Here is a 14677-nt window from a genome sequence, read left to right on the forward strand (position 1 = left end):
GGTTGTATGTTTGTCGAGGCGACGAGACTGTTGTATATATATATAGAAGCAATACCGAAAAGAAGGAATCTCGTTTAGATCAACATTCCATCGTGAATAAAGATGTAAACCGTAAACAATCGTTCAAACTTCGCGCAGTTCCGCAGTCTAGTGCTTCGCAGGTGCGATTGCCGTCGCCTATGCATCATTTAGACCAGGTTTGCTATGCACACTACTCTGAGTACTGTAAGACTACATACACATCATCCTCGCTTAGGCTTTCACTCTGCTCTGCTCTGCTTTGCTTTGCTCTGCGCAATGTCTGACTGTGCTTGCATGGTTGCTTGTCTCAACGTACAAGTACACGTACTGTATCGATTCCAGCAACCAAAACACGCGTTCTGTCGGAAAAATCTAAACCGAAAACATACAATTGCGGATCCAGGCACAAGGGTCCTGCTCACGCTGTTAACTTTATACACAGATCCTTCTCAACCTTTACGAGCACATATCACCGCGCAACGATGGCCATATGGCTATATAGTAAGAGGACACGACGAATGCATAGCTTATCTCGTAAAGTCTATCGATATGCACCGCATCATTCATGATAGCCCAGTCGCGAAAGATTGATGCCATGCGTTCCCTATGCCGATGAGGTGCTCTCCTCACACCTAACTTAGTTCCCCTCTCCACCCACCCCACCTCCACTGCCCTTCTTCAATATCATCCCGCTCAATGTACTTTCTTTACCCCAGCTCGACGAGATTGGCGGCGTGCCCTCTCGTCTCAAACCTACACCAGCCGACCCAGAACCGGGCGGTGAAAGCGGCCCCCAAGTCGGTGAGAGTGGTGGGAAAGAATCACCGTTCCCCGAACCAGATTGGAAACTCGATCTCTTCCCTCGGGGGAAATGCGAATACTCATTTGGTAAAGGCGGAGTAGGACTGGCCGATGAACGAGGTGGTGAGACCGTTATAGGTGATCCAGTGATTGTACCTTGTCCTTGTTTACCAACGCCGATACCGGTACCAGTTGATGAAGAAGGAGTGGAAACTGATTGTTGAGCCAACGCACTGGTCGGACTGAGTACAGCTCGAGTGACAATGCTCGCCAAACTTGGGCCAGATGGCACATTCACAGATGATTGATTGCTGCCGCCGGTGACTTTACCTCCTAAAGGTGGAAAAGCAGGTTCGTTCGGTGTCGGACTGGAATTACCTCCGGAACCTGATCCAGTTGAGGATGAGGGATGGGCTGCCGCTGACTTTGCTTGTTGTTCCGCCATCACACTAGGTGGTGGGTGGAAGTTGGGCGTAGGTCTCGGTCGAACATTCGGTAAATAGATCCTATGTTGCAATTGAGGCGGCATGAGCGCAGTCGTGTGATGGCCTGAGGGGTCATAACCACTTGATGTGGCGCTTGAGGTCGTTGCCGATGGCGCGATTGGTGGAGGGGATTGTGCGAAGTTGGATGGATGGAACGGCATGGCTGCAGCATTGACACCCATGCCTCCACTTGTACCCCCAGAAGCGGATCTTGATCCTGCCGGATTGTTCGCAGCAAGCTTCGGGGGTCTGAAAGCTGGGGAAGTGCTGCTCGGCGGAACAGGATGAGAGAGAGGGTAGAACGCATTGGGATGTGTTGGACTCGGTTGAGTGGGACTCGGTCGAGCACCAGCTGATGCAAAGCGCGGTTGATAACCACCCGGAGCTCCTCGAGGTCGGTAAGCCGGTCCAGCGGCATAATGACCCGATAGATTAGTGAGGGAAGGATGAGCCGACAAACTTCTTCCACCGTAAGGCAGATCATGCGAGTCATGATGACCAGGACCATGAGGCTGGCTCTGTACCTGTTGACCATATCCAGCGGCATAGTACGAGGCGGTCCCTCTTCTTGTCGCCTTTTCCTCTTCGATTCGTTTCTCCGCTTCCTCCTTCTGTCTTTCCAAATCTTCCAACTTCTTTTCGAGCTCTGTCGTCTCAGCTTCCCTCTTCGACTTCTTCGATTTGAGCTTTTCGATCTTCCCGACGACTTCTGCAAGCTTCTTGTCCTCCTCTGCTCTAGCTTTCCTATCCCGATCTCTCACCTCTTCTTCTCTCTCTTTAGCCAATCTCCACTCATCTCGGAAAGATTCCACCTCTATCGTCATTGCTTCCAATCTCGATTCGAGCGTATCCAGTCCACTTTCCACATCACCCATCTCCTTTTCGGCAGATTCGGCACCTGCCCACCCCTGTTTGACCTGTTCTTGTACCGCCAAAGCTTTCTGTTTCGCTCGGAGATCCATCGATCCGGCTTTTTCGATAGCCTTTTTGACAGCTTCAATCTCCGCTTTCAGAGCCGCTTCCTGACGTTGGGAAGTTCGACGAGCTTCTTTGATCTGCGCTTGTAGGTGATCTTTCTCAGCATGAGCCGTGGCGATGAGATGGCGTAGTTGAGCAGCTTGTGTATCCACAGCGTTTAGTATGGGCGTGGGTACGATGGCGGTCTCGGGGGAAAGGGTATCATGTGAGATGGACGGGAGAGAATCAAGGGTGACGACTGCGTCAGACGATCGAGTGTGGGATAGAGGCGAAGATCCGGAGTGGGGGTGAGCGGAAGGGGATGAGAGCGAATTTGAACGTGATCGTGGACGTGATCTTGAGCGAAGGGAGTTGGCTCTCGAACGAGCATGAAGCCCGGAGTTTGGTGTTGGCGAGGGTGGTATCAACACACTGCTTGAGACTGTAGGCATCGGACAGGAGTTAGCCAACGTCATATTACGGAAAACATGTAAAGAAGATGAAACTCACCGACTCCATCTCCGCCATCCTGGCCGAATAGCCCGACGACTCGTAATTCCACTTCATACTCCTTGCCCGGCATCAAGCCGTAAACCACCACGACAGCTCTATCCCTATCCATCTTCTCTCTCTCCTTTTCTTTTCTTCTCCTCCCAACCGTACCTCCGGCAGCTCCCGGTCCCGCTGGTCCATTAACACCATCTTTATCCGTTCTCGCTTCGGCTGCTGAGACGCCGAATCGGGCTTTGCGCGGTCTTCTCCTCGTCATCGTACCTTCCTCCATCCCTTCTTCTGTAGCCGTACTACTTTCAGAATAACATCCATTTGTGTTCGCGATGATAGCTTGTGAAGATTGTGATTGTGATTGTGATTGATGACCTGGACCAGTGCCGTTTGCGGCGGAAGAAGGTTCATCTTCCCACTCGCCACCACCGACCGACGAATCATCTTCGTCATCTTCGCTAACGTGGGCGTAGATTCTTGACCAAGGTTGACCATTCACCGAAACTACCACACCGTGACTGAGCAGATCTTTGAAGCTTGTTGATCCTTCTATCAAAGCATGATCACCTTCTTCGAAAAGATCTTCGTCATCCGTATTATATTCGCCAGGTCCACCGGGTGTGGAAGCAGAACGTCTACTATTCCTCCCACCGCCGGCGCCGGCACCGGCAGCGTGCGATCGTTTTCTCTGTTGTTGGTGTTTCGCATGCAAAGGCGAATGTGCGTGGGTATGATGTGATGAGTGAACGAGATGCTGTGTCGGCGTATGGGGGATGGGATTCGAGGTAGGTAAAGGCGGAGTAAGAGAAAGGGAGAGTGTGAGGGCAAGTGGGGTGAGCTCGAGAACGGTCAGTGTCAAGGGTCGAGTATGAGGAGAGATGGTATGCCATTGCGCAGAAGAAGAAGGGGAGGCCATCGTAGAGAGCGTCATGGTCGAAGAAGTGTCTTGTCTTCTTGTCGCCAAAAGTCGTAAAAGTGCGTCGTGCCGGTAAGAAAGGAAAGAAATGTGATCCGAAAAGCGGGATCTGTACCCTTTCGTGCGAGGAAATAAGAGATCTGCTATGCTATGCCAAACTCAATGCTCTGTTATGATGAATCCAGTGTCAAGCTTTGAGAGATGTGAGTGATGAACAGCGCCGGACAAATAAGCAGTTGGTTAAAAGAGTTAGTGTCAACCGAGTGAGTCGTCAACCGTCAGTCACGTTGAGTTCAGGTGAGCTTTCCTCCTATTTCCTCCTCCTGAACACGGACATCCTCCTCGATCTCCGTCAATTCATTCGCAACAACACCGTATTTTTAGGTCCACTTCTGACAATCGTAATGTCACCCAGATAATCACAAGCAAGAGAACACTCAGCAAGCTATTGATATAGAGTGACACGATGGCGCTCCAATCTATCTCCAATGACGAGGAACTGAACCTCCCCGGGGTGAAACACAAGGTCATAGGACTTGTGTCGGGTGGTAAAGATAGTTGTTTCAATCTCATGCACTGTATAGCGAACGGACATGAGATTGTAGCTCTGGCTACGCTGACTCCGGAGCCTGGTGTAGGTGAGTCTTCAAGCTTCTGATTTCTCATCCTCTTGCGTCCTAATCCTTTCTATCCCTATCCGTCGTTTTGTATTTCGACCTACATAGAAGGCCTGGTGAAGGTGTATGGCCGCGGCGACTCCGCCCATCTGGCGACTGGCCCCCCTCCTACGTACTGAGTGTTGTAACCGCCCTGTAGACGGTCTACTCCGCTTCCTCTGTCGTCAGCTGAGCCGGACACGCTGACTCTCTCTTATGACAACTAGATGAGCTCGACTCCCATCTCTACCAATCCGTAGGCACCCACCTCCTTCCCCTCCTTGCCAAATCCATGGGATTACCGCTCTTCACCCGGGTAATCAAGGGAAAAGCGGTGGCGAAAGGACCAGAGTATGGAAGTAGACTGAGAAGTGGAGAAGGGAGCGGGGAAGAAGGGGATGAGACGGAGGATCTGATGGGTCTGTTGAGGGATGTTTTGGTGAGCTTGCACTGTTCTATACTTAAATATGGTTGGACCATCTCAAGACAGTTTGTCGCTGACGTTGTATCACATTTTCACTCTCCATTTTCTTACTGCTCCGTGATCCCTTTTTCTGACTTGTGCAGTCATCCCACCCCGAAGCAACAGCCCTGGCGTCCGGTGCCATCCTCTCCACATACCAACGTCTTCGTATTGAACACGTCTGTACCCGACTCAATCTCACATCACTCAGCTATCTCTGGCAATCTGCACAACTCCCTCTGCTCGATCGAATGTTGAGTAGCGGGGTCGAGGCCGTTTTGATGAAGGTTGCAGGAGTTGGGTTGGGTGTAGAGGTCGTAGGGAAGTCGTTGGGCGAGATAATGGGATTGTTGAGACGTCTAGTGAGTCCATTCAAGTTCTCAAGCTTACATTACTGTGAGTGCGTGCTAATTCGCGTTCGCAGGAACGGACATATGGTTCTCATCCAGCTGGCGAAGGAGGAGAGTACGAGACCCTCACGCTGTCCACTCCTCTCTTTGCACATCGACTCCGACTCACCAAAACCAACACTATAATAACAGATCCCGAACCGTACCCCGTTGCCTATCTCAAAGTGGAAGAGGCAGAACTGGAACCGAAAGAAGGTTGGGTGAACCCCAGCGTTAGAGTTCTGAGGGAGATGTTAGGGCTGCCTGTGGGAGATGAGCAGAGGGGTAAAGAGGGGTTAGATGAGGAGGGTATAGATGCCTTGGGAGATTTAGGAAAGGTCGATATTGTTAACGACGAGGGTGGAGAGAGTCTCGAAAGGCTAGCTCTTGACGATGATAGTGCTGGGGAGACAACCCAGAGTGTCAGGTTCGGGAGGAATGGGAGGTGGTTCGCGGCGAGTGTGGAGGGACAAACGGTGCAAGGCGAGGATGTGGGTCAAGAGCTCAAAAGATGCTTCGACGCGATATCAGGTGAGTGATGACCCCACGATCCTCAAGTAAGGATACCATTCGTCGTATACCATGTTACTGACCTTGACGAACCTCTGTGATCTTCTGCATAGCCACCCTCTCCCAACAGCACCTCTCTCTCCCGCTTCATGCGACACACATCACCCTCCTTCTCTCTTCCATGTCCCTCTTTCTCCCTGCCAACGAAGTGTACAAAACATATTTCGGCACGAGTCCACCAAGTCGAGCGACCGTTGCCGTCCCACTAGAAAGAGGGAGAGTGAGAGTCGAAGTGGTAGGCTTCGATGATCGCACATTGTCAGGCGAAGGATCCGGTTCTGGTCAGTCAGTTGGCGGGAGGTCTGGATTGCATGTTCAAGGTTTAAGTTATTGGGCTCCGGCGAATATTGGACCATATTCCCAAGCTGTTGTGGTGAGTCTCAACCTCTCCAGCAGCAAATCATAGCTCTACGTAGACTCGAAACTCGTTTCATCCTCCATCATACGCTAGCTACTGCACCGCACGTTCCACCCTGAGTTTTGCTAACGATGCCTCGCAGGTCAACTCGCGTCTCCACCTAGCAGGCCAAATACCGCTCATTCCCGCATCCCTCACGTTGCCCCTCCCCTCCGCTCCGCCGACATCACCATACCCTCACCAGGCGACACTAGCCTTACAACATGTAAGGAAGATAGTCGACGTCCTGCGGAGCAAGAACTCGACCGGTGGAGGTTGGGAAGGATGGGTCGAGAGCGCTGTGGGGTGGTGGGCCACCCCACCCGAAGTCAGTGGTGGTGGAGAGGCCGTCGGAGTGGTCAGGAAAGCCTGGGATATCTGGACTGATTCGGTGAGTCACTGTTCCTATTCCTGCTGTTCTCCGCAACCGCATTACCGCTCTGGTAGTCCAGTATGTTGATTATGATTTGCAGAACGGCGGTGCAAAAGCACCTATCATTTTTGTGCAAGCGAAAGAATTACCGAAAGGCGCATTAGTAGAATATCAAGTAAACTTGCATACCGGCAGATCAGTTGTTGTAGAGAATCAAGGGGAAGACCTGAAACGAGGTCCATCACTGAAACAGGATGACGATGACGACGACGATGATGATGACGAATTAGAGGCTGTTTATGGGAGTGGGAAGGAGGAAGGTGTATGGTGGGAGAGCGTGAGAACTAGTGGAAGAAGGGAGCAAGGTAGTCGGGCTGCAGTCTTCGTGAGAGGTATGTTCACGAAACAGAAACAGCGACGGCAAGGCAACACGCTGATAGTATTGTTGGGTCAGATCTTGACTCATTGACAAATCATTCAACCTCGACTGCACTATCGTCCCTTACATCAAGGTCCGTTACGATACGGATCTACCATCTTCCCTTGACCAAAGCAGAACAGACAAAACGTAAGTCGACACCCACCCCAAAATCTATTCCTGGCCGTGGATGTAACCCCCAAAATATGTTGTTGAAAGTGAATAACCGATCTAACCCCGTCCCATTGCATTGACAGTCTCATCATGGTTGGAACATACCCTCCAATCTGGATGTTGGACGTTTGTCCCAGTTTTATCGATCCATGATCGTTCTGGCAAAGCTGCGAGAATAGCTCTAGAGATCTTTGGTATCTAGAGACAAAGAGAAGTATGTACATGTACATGTACGGTGTGGCGTGGCTCGGTGTACATTGTAGTGATGCTGTGGCGTATAAGATGGCTTTACATGTGTACGCCATACCAACGTATCATGCATCATGCATCGTCGACCATTCCCCGTCTCCCGCTCCGCTCCGCTCCTCTCTCTCTCTAGCACGATCGGATCATGTACGACAATCACTACCCTTTGCTCGACGATCTCTCTTGTTACCCATCAGTTGAAGTGATGTACAACGCTACTACCCAGGGTGCGCGTTTCATCCAATGAGTTGCGTTTGACGCGTGAATGATTTGTGTTTGGTTATTTGTCCCTGAATTTGAAACAATCAGAGTCTGGAACCGCGGGCTGTTCTCTGTTCTGCTCTGCGACTACTATTGTCATTCATTGTTCAGTTTACTATGCTGCGTTAACTTTTCATTGAACGTCCTCATCGTCACCTCCCACATACATTCCTTCAACATCTCATACCTCTCACACTCTCTCACCCACCAGTTCTACTATACACCTTACCCACTTCTACTCTGCCCAAAACCAAAATAGACACACGCTCTTTACCACGCGCACAGATCATCTTACCCTCATACAATCCTACAAGCCCCGTCTTCGCTGGAACGAAGACGCCATACTTTACTCTACTCTTTCTCCAAAACAAACCTATACATTCCTTACAATCGCCACGCCACACCCGCTCACAACGCTGACACGAAGTATATCGTTGTCCGATATACATCTGCTCGAAGAGTAGTTACAAAGTTGAAGGAAGGAACCGAACCCGATCAACGGGGCACGGAGAAAGACGGAAGGACATCAATCAACTCACTACGAGACTTCATCCTACGATATATCAACACATCTCCTCGACTATCTCTCATAAATCTCTATCTTCATTAGAAGTAACTGCTGGGCCTTCATCCCCTTCTCGCTACCCACCACCGCCCCTTCACAATTTGCTTCTGGCTCAAAACGACTAGCGCTCGGTCCTCAATTACTCAGAAGCACATACCTTTGTCGCAAAGAGTGTCTGTGATCAAGACTTCGAAAGAATAGCATAATGTGTTGCGAGGCAGAATGGAAACGAGAGGTCGTACCGGACCACAAGGTGAGTCCAGATTCGAAAGCTACTCCCCACCCCGTCTTCAGCCTATCCCAGACGACTTAGGAGAGAACAGCTTGAGAGAGCCTCCTTTGGGATGATACGATACGGGAGGATAGGTACTGATGACTTTGGTCGGGTGTAGTTCGACTTTATTAATGTTAGGGAATTTCACAAGACGGATATATGGACGAGGATCAAGTGAGTTGCTCAGATCTCTTCGACCAGCCCGATAAGGCAATGAAAGAAGACCTGCCAAAGGAGACTGTTGGGTCATATTGGATGAAGGACACTGGGTTGCTGCGGCAAAGGGGAATGCATCAATGTAAACCTGAACTGACTACATCTCCTTTGTCTCTCCGCTCGCAGATACATCTTTCGATATGTCTGGTTACTCAAGTCGATTGTCGTTTACGGGTTGGATATCTTCACAGCGGCGACTATGATCGTCTCGGACCATGTAAGTGTTCTTTGATATCGCAACGACGTTGTGGAGCGATGGGGCGTGTAACGGTATCAGGCTGCGTCGCTGTGACCAAGGGTCCTCCCAGTGTTGGTGGGAAACCGCGGGAGCGAAGACGATCTTTGGCTGACGCACCACCCTGTTACAGTGGACAAACTCTCTCACTGCAAAGTGCGACTATGGATGTGCCGTCGACGTGAAATACAGTATCGCCAAATGGGTGTTTGTGGGCTGTATCATCTTTTCGTTCCTCTTGGTGAGTCTAGCTATAAGCTGGCCGTTTTTAAGTGCTCTTACAAGTCGAGCTAAGCTGATTTGATCTTCACCTTTGCAGCTCGCTTACGAGACATATAGAGCGAAGAAGGTCGTCGACTCGAGAGATATCTCGTATGCTTTCACCAACCTGATAGCGAACGACTACTATTCTTTCCGTGAGTCTGCGTCGTGGTCTTGGCTACGCGAGTTGTGTGCTGTTTATTCACCAGTGCTGACTCGGTCCTACAGGCTCTTACGACAACTTCTGCTTGTTCTGCCAGATTGAGTCGTCCTCCAAGAAGAAGGATGATTTCGCGTTCTTCGTCTTCTTTACCTTCAAGGGTGAGCTGGAGTTGGATGAAGAGTTTTGAACGGTCAGCTGACAATACACTATGTACAGAATGGAAACGTCTCATCCTCGCTGATGGACCCCGTCAATCTATCAACGCCCTTCTCCTTTATTCCTTCGGCAAGGCCAACAATTTCCAGACGAGCGATATCCCAGCATACTGGGACAATTCGGCGGTCACTGCGATGTTGTTGTTTTCGATGATCTTTACCGTGTTGATCTTCCTAGGCAGTATGGTCTTGCTCATTGTGGCGGCCGTTTGCTACATTCCTCTGTTGTGTTACATCCAAGGCAACCTGAAGGTGAGTGCGACGATTTGATGTTCAGCAGGAAGGAGTCAAAGTTAACAAGGTCCTCTTTTACTAGGAATACGTCTGTCACAAGGTGGACAAGCGAATCACTGAACTCATCAAGAAGAACACACGTCAAAGAATCGCACGCGCCGCTGCCATGGAGAAGAAGATGGCAAATGGTGCTATGACGAAGAGTGACTATGCACAAACATCGCTTGGACTCGTTCCTCAACCTACTTTACCTCAGGTAATGCTGGACGATGACGAGGATATGAGGATGAGGACAGCGAGGACTAAAGCTCGTCAAGCTGGAAAGGAAATGCCGTCCTCTGACTTTGCGTCGTTCAAGGATGCAGAGGCTGGATATGCATCGCAGCCTTCAGCAGGGTATGAGTATCGACCACCTGGCGAATATCCTGTGTATCAAAATTACTCGGACGAGTTCAACAGGTGAGCTACTTGTCGAACTCCGTTGAGTGTGGCAGCTAACAAAAAGTTTTGCAGTTCCACAAACCTCACAGCGAACGCAGCACCGTTGGGCATCTCCTATCCACCGCCGGTCGCTCCAGCTCCGCCCATACCCTCATATTCATACTCCTCAGCACCTACCCAGCCCTCTTTCCCACCATCACGCTCACATTCCGATTTCCAACACTATGGCGCGAGTGGACGAACATCACCTTATGCGGCTCCGCAATACGAATACGACTATAGACGTGATTCGGAAGCAAGCGGATTAGCGTACGATCGGAACGATGGGTCGGGATACTACAGTTCTGCAGGTCAGGACGTAGGACGTGGCGGATGGAGATGAGTTTGAATTAGAGGGATCCGGTTGTGATACGATTGTATTTTTAGTGGATGTATAGTGATTACACTTGTGACGGAGACGGGGGAAACAGGCTGCCGACAATTTACACCGAAAAGATGGTGCAAGTCCAGAATACGATCAGTGACACGCCTTCAGCAGAGTCGAAGGTGGTGTCTCTTCCACTAATCCTATGGCGCGGACGAAAGCATGCTCCTCACCAGACTTGCAGAGACTGACGCAACGGTGTCCGACTTGATATACAATTTTTAAGCCATACAAATGCAGTTGTTGTTCAGATCAGGAACGACGGAGATGTTAATATTATGCCATCGTTGACCGCGCCTCTGAGTGATTTGTGGCGGTCGGATTGGACGTTGTGTCGACAACAAGATTGTCAAAACATGTTAGTTGCGTTGGAGCATTCAGAGTGTACAGTATGATATCATGCATATAAGGATAAGATAAACAGGAAGGAAGAGTGATAGCGCTTTCCGCCTCATACCTTGGAACACACAATATTTTAGACTGTCCATTCGCTAAAACGAAAACAAATCGTAACATAATTGTAAAATGCCACGATACTATTCCCTCCTTACGAGCCTTATCCTACTCCTCGGTGAAGTAGGACTAGTTGCTGGTCTGCCCATCCCCACGACCACCGTCATCCAAATACCCGACACTGGAAGCCCTGCTCAAGCTCGGTCAGACACCGGCCCATCTTGACCCAAAACTGGCGGCGGTTGATGCGACGCAATGAGCACGATACGAATAGCGATAGGATCAGAAGGTGAGTCGGTTACATTTCTATGCTGTGGTCGATAATGACAAAGTAGGGAAAGGAAGCTGACCGGATGATGGATAGGGGGTTGGGCCCGTTACCTCCTAAACGGAAAGATCCAACAGCGACTCGTGAGTTGGCTCGTTGCTTGCCTAGCTAGTTGTACATCAACTCTCACGAGTCCAGGTGACTGTAGACGCCTCGTCTCGCATCTTATAGTACTCGTACTCGTACTCATACTCACGTCTTGGCGTCATACAGATCCAATTCCCGAGGTCGTCGCTGACTACTTGGTCGTAACGTGCCTGTCGATCAGCTCCTTCCGCGATTATCACAAGCTCCAGCTACATATAACGAATACAGTTTTTTGCACTGTACCGATTCTTCTTCCAGTGAGTGGTTGGGTTGGTCAGTTCGTTCCGAGTGTGCAGAAGAACATACGGGAATTGGCTGGCTTTGACATGGTCCCCTTTCCTATGGCAATGGCGTTCGTTGTACGAAGCTCACTTCGCTCAGCCTCATACGGTCGAACACGAATAGACCAAGCTACCAATATCGAAGAAGCACTTGATACCTGTAGCTAGGACCAACAACAATAACCCTCGAGGTGGGAACGTACCCCAGTTCACGATAGCATACGTGAATGAGGAGTATCTGTGTGATTTCCAAGTCTCGAATGCTAATACTGTTGGATGTACGGCGGAGAATTTCGCTTTGTATTCAAAGGCGACATGATACAAGTTGGAGTACGAATAGCCCGAATAACGTTATTATAGAGATGTATTCGATACTGTACCTTTATATATGCAGGACGACATGATAACAGTATATGTGGTCCTTGGCACAATGTATCATGGTCAAAGACAACTCTTATGGCTGTATCCCGTAGCAAGTCACCTCTGGAATCGTGTCAACAATCTTCACCACGTGGTGCAGGTGACCGCTTATTCGCAGCTACAACTACAACTCACTAGTAGCGCAAATCAAAGTGTTTCCCATGGTCGTCCAATGATAAGCATCTCTCTCACAATCCCTTTGCTTTGTTCAAAAATTCGCTGCGAGACGAGACGTACATGTGTACACGTTATCGTGAGCGCATGCGTGAGAACAGGTCGCATCTTGGTGTGGTGAATTTGAGATTTGTCATCCTTGTCCGCATCTGACTCTCATCACAAACTCGTGTCGTCGATCAGACTTGGGCGCCACTGAAACAAACCGCTAGCTGCGACATCGATTGTTTCTCTGTGCCTGTACCGACACCGCTCACTCGCTCGCACACATCTGGTGCATTGAGGTCTCCAACCTCCGCTCGTCTAACCCCATGTCCGCCTTTCAACCTTCTGCCTCGCATCTCCTTCTCGACCCATTCGCGCTCGACGTCCCCTCTCTGATCACCACGCTGCGATTCCGACTCCTCCCTGAAATCCTCGATAATATCTTCCACTTCCTCCTCCTCTCCTCTTCTCCCTCAACACTAGCAACATTATGTCAACTATCTAAGTCGACATATACGCAAGTCGCACCTCGCCTCTATTCGACCTGTACGATCCGTTGGACAGGGGAGAGTTCGCAGAAGATCGTATTTGGTCTTGACGACCTAGGTGTGGGTAAGGATCCCCCTCGACCGGGAGTTGAAACGAGAATAGAAGAACCCCTGTCTACCACGACGACAACGACGACGAACAACACTCCTCAACAAGGCGATTCCGAAATACCCGCCTTCTTCGGCATCTCATCATTTCGACGCAAAGCTCTATTGTACAACTACATCACCTCGATCACGATCGACGATTTCGGCGGCGCACTAGGTCTTGCTAGAGCGTTGTATATATGGGAATACGAACATGGTCGAAGACCATTTTGGGCTCCTAAACCATCTTGGTTGAGAAAGAGGTTGTTCTCAAACTTGGTGAAAGTGTCATTTGGTCAAAAGTTCCTGGAACGATATGTCCATCTTGATAGATTGGTCAGATCACCCACAAACACACCCACACCCACGAGGACAAACACAGACGACACGCTGGCTGGAGCTACAGCTACAGCTATAGCTACAAAAGAAGAACGAGCCAATATGAGATTCTTGCGAAACTTGTTTTTCGGTGGGGCGAACAATACCCAGATCGTACCTGGGAATCCAGCGTTCGTCTTTGACGATATGGATGGAGGCGATGATCTTCTAGGTGTAGGTGTAGGTGTAGATGGAGGAAGGGAGGTGGAGAAGTTGATCTCTGCGAAAGATCTGTGTTTTCATTATCCTGGTTGGATATCACCTCAGTCTACGGAATGGGGTAGTTTTAGCGAGACGGTATATGATATTATCGCTTCTTTCGCTTTACCACCAGTGCGATCCTCCGCTCCCGCCATCGCTAACAACAACCACGCCACTAACATCAACATCAACGATAACAACAACCACAACACTAGCCAAGGATTCGTGTCTTGTGACTCGACACATGAGGGCCGCACAGTGACGCTACACAACGTATCGTTCGAAGATATCTCCCTTCCTGCAATCCATCGTCAACATCAACCTTTATCGAAATTGAGAACATTCTTCGCACCCATCGAGGAGCAGTACGATCTCTACGACTTGGTCTCGCGTCTTGGACCTTGTCCAGCAATAGGGCGAGGTAAGGAGAGTGTTGTCATCAGTAGAGATATGAGAAAAGAGAGATTGGAGATGATCAGAGATCAGTTGAGTTTGTATCATGCGGGAGAGGATATGGTCCGGCAGACCGTGATTGCGGGAGATCAGGATCAACAGGATGGACAAGTGGGAGCCGTTGTCGATACCACAGGCAATGGAGGTGTTCAAGTGGCACAAGCCGAACTTGTTGAGACTACCACCCAAGAGGTGGTCGGAACACAATCTTCTGGTCAGGTCGACGATGGCGGGAGGTACGCGACAGAAATCGAGTACATCGATCTCTGTACTACCATCCCGCTATTCGAAGACCGGGAAATCGATATACAGGCATTCGTGAGATCGACAATCGTTGATCCTCACATGTGGAAGAAGGCAGAGGAGAAGATACGCTTCTTAACAAAGGGAGGAGATGTAGAGAAGTGCGTGTGTTGTGGGGAGAAATGATAATATGGTACGGAAATTGTCGAGGATTAAACCATGAAATTTATAGCAGCACCCTTCTGCGACGGTACATTACAGAGCACACTTTTTGTTTGGTATACGCATGAATATCCATGCTATAACATTGCGCAGTTGCACGACGAATCCAGTCAGCAGTGATGAAACCCTCTTCCAAGTCAGCTTGTCTCCTTGCAACC

At 49.8% G+C, this 14677-nt stretch overlaps 4 protein-coding genes across 4 annotated transcripts; 3 read left to right on the forward strand and 1 right to left on the reverse strand.

The window, feature by feature from the left end:
- Positions 1 to 658: 658 nt before the first annotated feature.
- CI109_106225 (uncharacterized protein) lies at positions 659 to 3699 on the reverse strand (the record flags this gene model as incomplete). The annotated part of the gene is made up of 2 exons (XM_032004986.2): positions 659 to 2706; positions 2775 to 3699. 2 exons carry the CDS (start codon positions 3697 to 3699, stop codon positions 659 to 661), a joined length of 2973 nt encoding a protein of 990 aa, XP_031860785.2.
- Positions 3700 to 4150: 451 nt separating this feature from the next.
- Positions 4151 to 7326, forward strand: CI109_106226 (uncharacterized protein; the record flags this gene model as incomplete). The annotated part of the gene is made up of 9 exons (XM_032004987.1): positions 4151 to 4322; positions 4568 to 4779; positions 4908 to 5165; positions 5228 to 5723; positions 5816 to 6135; positions 6263 to 6550; positions 6633 to 6924; positions 6987 to 7100; positions 7208 to 7326. 9 exons carry the CDS (start codon positions 4151 to 4153, stop codon positions 7324 to 7326), a joined length of 2271 nt encoding a protein of 756 aa, XP_031860786.1.
- A 1075-nt stretch (positions 7327 to 8401) lies between these two features.
- Positions 8402 to 10617, forward strand: CI109_106227 (uncharacterized protein; the record flags this gene model as incomplete). Its single annotated transcript, XM_032004988.1, has 9 exons — positions 8402 to 8449; positions 8589 to 8644; positions 8813 to 8903; positions 9055 to 9162; positions 9241 to 9337; positions 9411 to 9503; positions 9562 to 9812; positions 9877 to 10253; positions 10308 to 10617. The coding sequence occupies 9 exons, from the start codon at positions 8402 to 8404 to the stop codon at positions 10615 to 10617; spliced, it is 1431 nt and encodes a 476-aa protein (XP_031860787.1).
- Positions 10618 to 12489: 1872 nt separating this feature from the next.
- CI109_106228 (uncharacterized protein) lies at positions 12490 to 14483 on the forward strand (the record flags this gene model as incomplete). The annotated part of the gene is made up of 2 exons (XM_032004989.2): positions 12490 to 12519; positions 12615 to 14483. 2 exons carry the CDS (start codon positions 12490 to 12492, stop codon positions 14481 to 14483), a joined length of 1899 nt encoding a protein of 632 aa, XP_031860788.2.
- Positions 14484 to 14677: the final 194 nt, after the last annotated feature.

This window comes from Kwoniella shandongensis, chromosome 11 (assembly GCF_008629635.2).
Source record: "Kwoniella shandongensis chromosome 11, complete sequence".
NCBI classification, from domain to species: domain Eukaryota; kingdom Fungi; phylum Basidiomycota; class Tremellomycetes; order Tremellales; family Cryptococcaceae; genus Kwoniella; species Kwoniella shandongensis.